Source organism: Nanorana parkeri, unplaced genomic scaffold, assembly GCF_000935625.1.
Source record: "Nanorana parkeri isolate BGI_ZX_2015 unplaced genomic scaffold, ASM93562v1 scaffold952, whole genome shotgun sequence".
Taxonomy (NCBI): Eukaryota; Metazoa; Chordata; class Amphibia; order Anura; family Dicroglossidae; genus Nanorana; species Nanorana parkeri.
This window is the reverse complement of record NW_017307220.1, coordinates 224,088-235,788: the sequence shown is the minus strand read 5'-3', so window position 1 is coordinate 235,788 and position 11,701 is coordinate 224,088. Positions and strand designations below refer to the sequence as shown.

At 46.0% G+C, this 11,701-nt stretch overlaps 1 protein-coding gene across 3 annotated transcripts in view; it reads right to left on the bottom strand.

The window, feature by feature from the left end:
• Window positions 1–11,701, bottom strand: part of DEF8 (differentially expressed in FDCP 8 homolog) — a 23,030-nt gene that overhangs the window by 9,634 nt on the left and 1,695 nt on the right. The window contains exons 2-4 of one of the 3 annotated variants that reach the window (XM_018566481.1): window positions 7,602–7,721; window positions 7,065–7,165; window positions 6,062–6,065 (exon numbers count right to left, since the gene is read on the bottom strand). In XM_018566481.1, coding sequence (XP_018421983.1) covers window positions 6,062–6,065; window positions 7,065–7,165; window positions 7,602–7,710 — 214 coding nt within the window. In that variant the 5' untranslated portion in view covers window positions 7,711–7,721. Of the gene's footprint in view, window positions 1–1,841; window positions 1,848–6,061; window positions 6,066–7,064; window positions 7,166–7,601; window positions 7,722–11,701 lie in introns of all 3 variants that reach the window. The other 2 variants (XM_018566482.1, XM_018566483.1) reach the window with 2 other exon arrangements.

The window sequence follows — 11,701 nt, the reverse complement described above, 5'->3', positions numbered from 1 at the left end:
AAAAAAAGGGACATGTAAAAATTCATGACATTTAATAAACAAAAGAAAAAAAAACTATTTAAAAGGATTTGCCAAAAACCCAATTTAAAGGATTTTCTTACATTTGCAGTAAAGAATCAAAATGACTTGTAATACTGCCCATATACCACTCTGCCGCCATGGGACCAGTTCAATAAAACACGCTGCTTTTTATTATTGTGTATTATGTACTTTACAATTTAATTTACTGAAGAGGCAAAATAATCCGCCTGGTAAGTATACCAGTTACTAGAACTCCGCAATGCGGAGCTCTGAAGCTTTTAACTTTTTCAAATAAAAGCTTAAAGTGACATTAAAGTCAAAAATGGTTTTCCCTCCCCCCAATGTTGATGTCAGCACTTACCTTAAATGAGGTTTCTTAATCCGATCTTCTTCTTTCCTAATGTCTTTATCTGTCCCTCCAGCGGTGTGGCGGCTCTCCGATCCAGCGCCGACTCCTCCCTGCTTGCAGGCACTTCTGATCCAGCGGTGTCTGCATGCGGATGCACGCTTCCATAGACTTACCTTGCGTCTCTGCTCGTCTCCCACCTGAGAATCTGAACTGCGCAGGCGCCCGACCCAAGATGCTATGCGGTCGCCCGAGCAGTTTCGGATTCTCGGGCAGGAGCGCGCAACAAAACAAGGTAAGTTTAAACCGCTGTTAAAGCGGGTTTTCAAAAAAGAAACAACTTTTTGCCTATATCTACATTGGCGACGTACACTGTACGTCGTCAGTCACGAAGGGGTTAAAGTGTATTTCCACGCATGGTCATATGACCTGCAAGAATGAATAAAACTATTTCGTTTTGAAGAAAACACATTATATGGTGCATCTCGGTCAGGAGTGCAATGGGACTCTCCATTTCCCTCCCTATGTTTGGTATGTGTTCCTACTCACACAGCATACCTAGAAATATATATATACATATATATTTCTCACCGTTAAAGTTGACCTTTACCCCCTTTCACTAAAAATCACCTCAGTATGCCGATATAAAACCATCTTACATTCATTAGTTGAACATATTTTTCTTTTACATACAAATATTGTTTTTCGCCCTCTTGGGCATTAGTGATGCAGTCTGCGCCCAAGCATTGCATCCTGGGAAGGTTACATCAGCAGAGCATTGCTGGGAAATCTCCTCTATAATCTCACGAGGTCTCAGGGAAAGGCATTTTCCTCCCCAGAGATGATGATGTGCATGGTGACAGGTCCTAGTCACATGTGCCAGAGTTCCAGGAAGTAAAGGGAGATATATTAATCTGCCATTAGTAAAAAATGGCCGCCGTGAGAAGAATGGGGAGGAAAATAGAAATAAGGTATGAAAAAAATAAAAAGCCGGCAATTATCTAGAAGTATGTGTTTGTAGAATGTCATTACTAAACAGCTCTGAAATGACAACAAATACATCTTCAAAAGATAAGAGTGAGGTTCCTCTTTAAGATGTTTCTCTGGAGCAGGATTATATATAGGACACTACAGGCAGCTTCTGTTGCTTAGGTTAGATGTGTAGATAAGGTACAGACTGAGGGACAGTTTTTAAGTACATTAACCATTTTGTACCAACCAAGCCTTGAGATCTTTAATCCTTTGTTAAGACACACAGGGTGGGATTTATCAACACCAGAGCAGACACAATCGGGAGCAGTTCCCCATAGTAACCAAAGACCTTCTCTTTTTAGTTTGTACAGTTACGTTTATAAAAAAAAAAACTGACCCCCGACCTCTGCTGGAATCCTGTTCCAAGTCTGATATGTGTCAGAAAGTAGATGCAAAGAACTGCTCCAAGGCTCAGTCTATGGCCTCACCAGCCGTGGGTGCTTAGGCCCTTTGAGGATCGCATCTTCCCCTAGTAGTACTTCTTACATAAAAAGGATGGGCTGCAGCGCTGCTGTTTCTTCTCAACAAAGCTTTATTGTTCCATGGACATCAACATTCTACCAGACGCAGGCTCCTCCTCAGACGCCAGAGGAGATCAACAACTGGCTCTAATTTCAGTGGAGAAGCTGACACTGGCCAACCCATCTCTACAAGGAAACACTGACACTTCAGTTCTATAGTATTTAATAGGGATGCCCCGATACCGATACTAGTATCGGTATCGAGTATTTGGGCGGGTATTTCGTACTTGCCCAAATGTTCTTGGTGCCTATCCTGATACCGGAACTTCCAGTATCAGGAAGCCAGGCGGTGATTCTTTACACACTGCCCGGCTTCCCGATTGGTCGGGAAGCTGGCTCCATGCTTCCTCTTCACCAGGGAGCATGGAGCAGGCTTCCCGACCAATCAGGAAGCTAGGGGGCAGGTAATGACTCCAAGTGACGAGGGAGCATGGAGCCGGCTTCCTGGCCAATCAGGAAGCTGGGCACGATTTAATTACTCGCAGCCCAGCATACTGATTGATCAGAAAGCTGGCTAATCAGGAAGCCAGGCGGCGATTCATTACCTGCCCCCTAGCTTCCTGATCGGCCAGAAAGCAGGCTCCATGCTTCCTCATCACCTGGTGACAAGGGAGCATGAAGACTGTTTCCCGGCTAATCGGGAAGCCAGGCGGCGAGTCATTACATGCCACCCGGCCTCCTTAATGGGACTTCTGGTATGGCATTGGCGAGTACTGAAAGAAAAAAAAAAATATTGGTACTCGTACTCCATAACGAAACTGGTATCGGTTCATCTCTAGTATTTAAGTCACAAAGCAGACATATGGAACACCATCCAGTTTTTATTACAATTCATACGGCTTGGGCTTAGCAGGAGAGACCTTTTTACCCCTGAAACGCGTACCCTACTTAAATCAATGAACATTTCATAGCAATCATTGAGCTACATGACTGTTCTTACTATGCCCTCCTAACCCCCTAACCTCACACTCAAAGAAGGTCTCTAACACATTCAGATGGGGGTTCTCTGTATACAGGACACATTCAGAGGGGGTCCTCTGTATACAGGACACATTAAGAGGGGGTTCTCTGTATACAGAACACATTCAGAGGGGGTCCTCTGTATACAGAACACATTCAGAGGGGGTCCTCTGTATACAGAACACATTCAGAGGGGGTTCTCTGTATACAGAACACATTCAGAGGGGGTTCTCTGTATACATAAAAGAACACATTCAGGGGGGGGTTACCTGTATACACCAGAACACATTCCGAAGGGGTTACCTGTATACACCAGAACGCATTCAGAGGGGGTTACCTGTATACACCAGAACGCATTCAGAGGGGGTTCTCTGTATACAGAACGCATTCAGAGGGGGTTCTCTGTATACAGAACGCATTCAGAGGGGGTTCTCTGTATACAGAACGCATTCAGAGGGGGTTCTCTGTATACAGAACGCATTCAGAGGGGGTTCTCTGTATACAGAACGCATTCAGAGGGGGTTCTCTGTATACAGAACGCATTCAGAGGGGGTTCTCTGTATACAGAACGCATTCAGAGGGGGTTCTCTGTATACAGAACGCATTCAGAGGGGGTTCTCTGTATACAGAACGCATTCAGAGGGGGTTCTCTGTATACAGAACGCATTCAGAGGGGGTTCTCTGTATACAGAACGCATTCAGAGGGGGTTCTCTGTATACAGAACGCATTCAGAGGGGGTTCTCTGTATACAGAACGCATTCAGAGGGGGTTCTCTGTATACAGAACGCATTCAGAGGGGGTTCTCTGTATACAGAACGCATTCAGAGGGGGTTCTCTGTATACAGAACGCATTCAGAGGGGGTTCTCTGTATACAGAACGCATTCAGAGGGGGTTCTCTGTATACAGAACGCATTCAGAGGGGGTTCTCTGTATACAGAACGCATTCAGAGGGGGTTCTCTGTATACAGAACGCATTCAGAGGGGGTTCTCTGTATACAGAACGCATTCAGAGGGGGTTCTCTGTATACAGTTATACACCAGAACACATTCAGAGGGGGTTACCCGTATACACCAGAACACATTCAGAGGGGGTTACCCGTATACACCAGAACACATTCAGAGGGGGTTACCCGTATACACCAGAACACATTCAGAGGGGGTTACCCGTATACACCAGAACACATTCAGAGGGGGTTACCCGTATACACCAGAACACATTCAGAGGGGGTTACCCGTATACACCAGAACACATTCAGAGGGGGTTACCCGTATACACCAGAACACATTCAGAGGGGGTTCTCTGTATACAGAACACATTCAGAGGGGGTTCTCTGTATACAGGACACATTCAGAGGGGGTTCTCTGTATACAGAACACATTCAGAGGGGGTTCTCTGTATACAGAACACATTCAGAGGGGGTTCTCTGTATACAGAACACATTCAGAGGGGGTTCTCTGTATACAGGACACATTCAGAGGGGGTTCTCTGTATACAGGACACATTCAGAGGGGGTTCTCTGTATACAGAACACATTCAGAGGGGGTTCTCTGTATACAGAACACATTCAGAGGGGGTTCTCTGTATACAGGACCCCTATAGGTAGTCACCAAGAAATGAAGAAACTGTCCGTATAGGAATTGTAAATGTCCACAAATTGGAGGTTTGTTTTATAAAATATACAACTCCTGGACACAACCTATACAGTTTTCTGATCTGAAGCGTATGTAAAAGTTGCCAGTCTGATCATAGTTCAGGATCAATCATTAGTAGAAGATGAGTCATAGTTCAGCTTGAAGACTGCCTGGCCCTTTCATCAATATACTAGGCAGTGTCTGGAAGGAAATGCAGCGATAAGGGAGGTACAGGGAAACCCAGACCATTATCCTAAACATTAACCCAGCTAGAAACAAACACGCCTCACTCCGGTGACATTCAATTGTGGTAAAGAGAACCTGTGCCCAGGTCAAAAAACAAAACCCATCACATCTCTGCCTCTGGGGGTCATGCCTGTGGCGGTCAGAGTTTTGCAATGCTTCATGGGACTTGTAGTTCCACAACAGCTGGAGGGTTGAGGTTGCCTACCCTTGCCTTATGTTAGTTGGCCATTGTCTTACCTGGCCCTAGTATGTGTGTATTAGTCTTAGGCCCCATTCACATGGGGACACATACCCCGTTCTGGGATTCCTGCAGCAAGAACCTACGGATTAATGCAGTAAGAATCCCAGGTATCCCGTTCAGATGTGTCCGCAATACCCATTGAAGTTGATGGCAGGCTGCATCTGTCAGTGGCATTCCGCATGCAATCATGCATGGTATAATTACCTGTGTTTGTGGATGTATGATTGACCTCGGGACGGATGCTCTATCCTGCGTCCAGCGACAATCATCTTTCCCAAGCCACATAATATACCATGTGACACTCTGGTTAGTAGCAAATGCAGCTTTGGTGCGCCGTTCATTGATGGGGACCCAGAAAAAGTAAGGTTTTGGAGGTGAGAAGTTCACCATAGATCTCAACGTGGTCATGGTGGTAGGAATGGGAGAGGAAGCAGAGGCACATTCGAGACACCACGGTAGTAGGAATGGGAGAGGAAGCAAAGGCACATAGGAGACACCACGGTAGTGGGAAGGGGAGAGGAAGCAAAGGCACATCGGAGACACCACGGTAGCAGGAATGGGAGAGGAAGCAGAGGCACATTCGAGACACCACGGTAGCAGGAATGGGAGAGGAAGCAAAGGCACATAGGCAAAGGCGCATCGGAGACACCACGGTAGTAGGAAGGGGAGAGGAAGCAAAAGGCACATCGGAGACACCACGGTAGTAGGAATGAGAGAGGAAGCAAAAGGCACATCGGAGACACCACGGTAGCAGGAAGGGGAGAGGAAGCAAAGGCGCATCGGAGACACCACGGTAGCAGGAAGGGGAGAGGAAGCAAAGGCGCATCGGAGACACCACGGTAGTAGGAAGGGGAGAGGAAGCAAAGGCGCATCGGAGACACCTCGGTAGCAGGAATGGGAGAGGAAGCAAAGGCACATGGGAGACACCCCAATGATGGCAGTCTGGAGCTGGGATGTGCCGACATTATCTGAAACTGAGATCTATACACGACTCTCCATCACCTGTATTTTTATAGCGCCAAAAATGTACACAGCGCTTTACAGACTATTTATTCACATCGGCCCTCAACGAGCTTACAATCTGAGGTCCCTATCTCACATGCATATTAGGGGCAATTTAGATAGGAGCCAAAGAACCTTCAAGCATGTCTTTGGAGTGTGGGAGGAAAGCAGAGTACCCGGAGGAAACCCACGCAAGCACAGGGGGAACATGCAGACTCCATGCAGGTAGGGTGCCGTCTAGAATTCGATCCGGGGACCCCCAGTGCTGCAAGTCCAACCGCTAAGCCACTGCTCTCCTTTATTCACATACACCTGTCTCCTGTACAGGGATACATGCATGGCTTCTGTGTGTATGGTAAAAACAGAGACATTCCTCCAGTCACTTCAGTGGGAAGTGTGTGCGGGTGAAGTGGTCAGGGTAGTTTCTGTGTTAACCCTTCGCACAGATAGGAAAGAAGCTTCTTTATTTCCTCATTCTGGAGCTAGTGAGGGGGCAATGTGCAGCTAAGTTTAAGCAGCTGTCCTGAATGTGCACCAGGTAAGTCCTCACACTGTATAGATGTATGTAATTCTATATGGGCGGTTTAGGTATGCCCTCACATTGTATATGTATGTAATTCTACATGGACGGTTCAGGTATGCCCTCACACTGTATAGATGTATGCAGTTCTATATGGTCGGTTTAGGTATGACCTCACACTGTATAGATGTATGCAATTCTATATGGGTGGTTCAGGTATGCCCTCACACTGTATAGATGTATGCAGTTTTATATGGTCGGTTTAGGTATGCCCTCACACTGTATAGAGGTATGTAATTCTATATGGACGGTTCAGGTATGCCCTCACACTGTATAGATGTATGTAATTCTATATGGACGGTTCAGGTATGCCCTCACACTGTATAGATGTATGTAATTCTATATGGACGGTTCAGGTATGCCCTCACACTGTATAGATGTATGTAATTCTATATGGACGGTTCAGGTATGCCCTCACACTGTATAGATGTATGCAGTTCTATAAGATATTGTACTTTGAGAAAAGCTGCACACTGCTTACCACTGGCCGGGAAAAGTGGTCCTCTGAGACCCCCAGATCCATCACTCTGTCTGCGTTGCGGAATTCGGGTTCAGGACGAGGAGGGAATCTTGGCAGGAAATCTGGAAGAAAAAGAAGAAAGAGGTTTTGGTCAAAATTCTAAAAAAAACTGTCAAAGTTGTCTTGGTCAAAATGGCTGAGCGAATAGCAATGATGGATGGAGTGATCCCTAGCAGCCAATCAGCTGTCACCTTACTGTAGACAGTGTGAAAAGATGACTTCTGATTGGTCAGATGTGGTTTGCACTGCCATAGTAATTAAAGCCGCCTCTTCAGATTTGGGCCAGGGAGTGTTCGTGATACAAGATCACAGCGGGCCAATGAGTCCAACCAAAGCAGTACAGATGTCAATTGAGGGACAAGGAGGCGGGCCGGTGACCAGTCACTGCAGTGCAATGTAGACTAGCAGCAGAGGTCGGTCACCGTAACAGGAAGTAGTGATGGAAACAGTCCCTTCAACATTCATGTTGTAAGTCCCACCTGTTCCCATCTTACAAACCTTTTGAAGGCACCGGCTCTCCGTCCTCACAGGACTCCTCTTCTCTGGCTTTATTGAAAGGGTTGAGATGACCCTGGCGGAACCTGGCCAGCTTGTCATTGTATTCCATATCCAGTCACCCTAAAAGACACAGGACACGGGAGCTCACACAAGGACCGAACCATCACGCTTGGGTACCACAGTGCCCACCTCACCACCCCCAGTGGAAACAGAGGTCAGCGTTATAACATGGAAAGGGAACTGCTGATTAAAAGCTACATGCAACCTGAGGAAACAAAACATGGTGTCCGGTCTCTTTAAATCTGACCTCCGGCCTTCCCCTTCAGTCTTCTATCAGACCTCCGGCCTTCCCCTTCAGTCTTCTATCAGACCTCCGGCCTTCCCCTTCAGGCTTCTATCAGACCTCCGGCCTTCCCCTTCAGGCTTCTATCAGACCTCCGGCCTTCCCTTTCAGGCTTCTATCAGACCTCCGGCCTTCCCTTTCAGGCTTCTATCAGACCTCCGGCCTTCCCTTTCAGGCTTCTATCAGACCTCCGGCCTTCCCTTCAGTCTTCTATCTGACCTCCGGCCTTTCCTTAGTCTTGCACGATTGTACCGGCTCCTCTACTGGACTGAAATGGCTTCCTCTGATATCACTGCAAGCTCCTCACCATCTGCATTAGAAGCTGCAGCAAGTCAGACAGAGCCCGCCTCTTCCTGTTTCTTCCCCAGTCTGACTGTCCCTGGCCCACCCCTTTCATTTATTAGTTTTCAGCCCTGTCAATCATGGAGGTTCAGAGTCTCATGAAAGCATTACCTGGAGTGGTCTGCATGCAAATCTAGCTTGCCTAGGAATGGCCACTCCTCCAGACTGACACCAACCCATGAAAGCATTGAGATATTTGCATAACTCCTCCCAAAAGCAAGCACACTGCCTGCATCAGGGTGTTCCATCAAAGATTGTGACTGGGTTGGAATGTGTGACCGGTCACACATTTTAACGGAATCCCGCCCAGTTTATCGGCGGTGGAATATGTGACCGGCAAAAGGAGAAGAATTCCAAGGCTTTGTCAGCTGTTCCAGGGCAGATCGGCATTGCAGATGGTATGTGACGGATAACCGATCTGCCCTGGAACAGCTGAGAAAGCCTTGGAATTCTTCTCCTTTTGCCGGTCACATATTCCACCGCCGATAAACTGGGCGGGATTCCGTTAAAATGTGTGACCACGTGACCGGTCCCACATTTCCCAGGCGAAAAAATTGGGCGGAATTACAAAGTCGGATAGAAGTGACATTTCCGGACCGATCAGCTGTTCCAGGGCAGGCCAATTCTCCTACACATACGATCTGCGATGCCGATCTGCCCTGGAACAGCTGAAAAAAAGCCTTGGAATTTTTCTCCTTTTGCCGGTCACATATTCTACAGCCGAAAAAGTGGGTGGGATTATGTTAAAATGTGTGACCACGTCACCGGTCACACATTATAACGCAGTCACAAACTTTGATAGAACACAGGGCTGACAAAAGTACTGAGGTGCTGTGATGTGTTCTGTAAGCTATGTACAGCACCCTGCCAGCTCCTCCCACCAGCAATATCTGCCTGCATGGCACAGAGAGCCAGTGATGACATCATTGGGTCTAATATCAGGTATGTAATAAAAGCAGGAATGTAAACATTACACATTGATGAGAGGGAAAGGAGGGAAAGTACAAGAAGGTTAACGTTTAAACCTTTAAATAGGAGTTTTCAGGGGCCCCGGGGCCAGGGGTAGGGGGCAGGGATAAAACCATCAACCTTATGATGCCAGCTATGCAACAGACCACAGCAGCCCTACTACACACCTATACTGAGGTACATACCACGGCCGCCATTACTGGCCACGTCTAGGAATCCTAGTCCCCTGGCTTCTATTCCCCCCGAGTCACTGAGCCGGAAGAAGCACTGAGAGTAGAAAGTCCAAAACTGCATTCTTGTTCCAGGTCGGCGCCTCAAAACGTACTGAAGCCAGAGGATCACCATGGCAGCCAATTGTTAGGATTGGAGGTCAGTCAAATATTTTCCACTTCCAGTTCTGAACATTAACCATCAAGGTGATGTGCTGGCATCCACGCTCTCCCGTGGTGAGGGGCTGGCATCAACGCTCTCCCGTGGTGATGGGCTGGCATCAACGCTCTCCCGTGGTGATGGGCTGGGAGAATCTATCCCAATTCCTCATCTGAGCTCACACTGGGCAATTCTGTTGGCTATCTATAGACCAGGGACCTTTCCATATCTGACCCCATACGGCCAGACACGGTGACCCCATACAGCCAAGCTCCATGCAGACATGTTGCCACACCAAGCTCCATGCAGACATGTTGCCCCACCAAGCTCCATGCAGACCTGTTGCCACACCAAGCTCCATGCAGACATGTTGCCACACCAAGCTCCATGCAGACATGTTGTCACACCAAGCTCCATGCAGACATGTTGCCACACCAAGCTCCATGCAGACATGTTGTCACACCAAGCTCCATGCAGACATGTTGTCACACCAAGCTCCATGCAGACATGTTGTCACACCAAGCTCCATGCAGACATCAAACCAGCTGACAGAGCAAACATACAAATCACCATAATAATAATAATCTTCATATGATCCAGCACTTCTCTGCAGTGCTCGGCTCTATGGCTTGTGTGCTGCGGATCTCCTTCCCCTCTTACCTCGGCATGTCCAGCCTGTCACCCCCGGGGCCTCTCCAGCCAGGAGCGGCCTTCCTCCGGTACCCAACCGCTTTGACCCCCCTCCCAGCTGTCTCCGGTGATCACACAGGACAGGCCGCTCACATCGCCGGCCGCTGCACCGACCCGGCTCCGCCTATGACAGCTCCCTCCTTCCCCATACCGCCATCTTGTGGCAGACTGAGTGTACTGCAGGCCGCTATTTCAGGAGGATGATATAACAATTTTCTGGCGTTATATAAAGACAGTGAAGCGACTGCTTGCACTTCACAGCTCATCACAATGCTTCATCCCTATGACTGAAGAGTCATAGTATGAAAAGCAATTGTCTCATTTATACCTATATATACCATCTTACCGATATACACCCTGAACCTATACCATCTATGGATATAGCATCTTACCTATATACACCCTGTATACCTATACCATCTATACTTATACCATCTTACCTATATATACCCTGTATACCTATACCATCTATACTTATACCATCTTACCTATATATACCCTGTATACCTATACCATCTATACTTATACCATCTTACCTATATATACCCTGTATACATATATCATCTATACTTATACCATCTTAGCTATAGATACCATGTATACCTATACCATCTATACTTATACCATCTTACCTATATATACCCTGTATACATATATACACCATCTTACCTATATACACCCTGTATAACTATATCATCTATACTTATACAATCTTACCTATATACACCCTGTATACCTATATCATCTATACTTATACCATCTTACCTATATATACCCTGTATACCTATATCATCTATACTTATACCATCTTACCAATATATACCCTGTATACATATATCATCTATACTTATACCATGTTTCCTATACATACCCTGTATACATATATCATCTATACTTATACCATCTTACCTATATATACCATGTATACCTATACCATCTATACTTATACCATCTTACCTATATATACCCTGTATACATATATCATCTATACTTATACCATCTTACCTATATATACCATGTATACCTATACCATCTATACTTATACAATCCTACCTATATATACCCTGTATACATATATACACCATCTTACCTATATATACCATGTATATGTATACCATCTATACTTATACCATCTTACCTATATATACCCTGTATACATATATCACACCATCTTACCTGTATATACCCTGTATACATATATCATCTATACTTATACCATCTTACCTATATATACCCTGTATACCTATATCATCTATACTTATACCATCTTACCTATATATACCATGTATACATATATCATCTATACTTATACCATCTTACCTATATATACCCTGTATACATATATCATCTATACTTATACCATCTTACCTATATATACCATGTATAC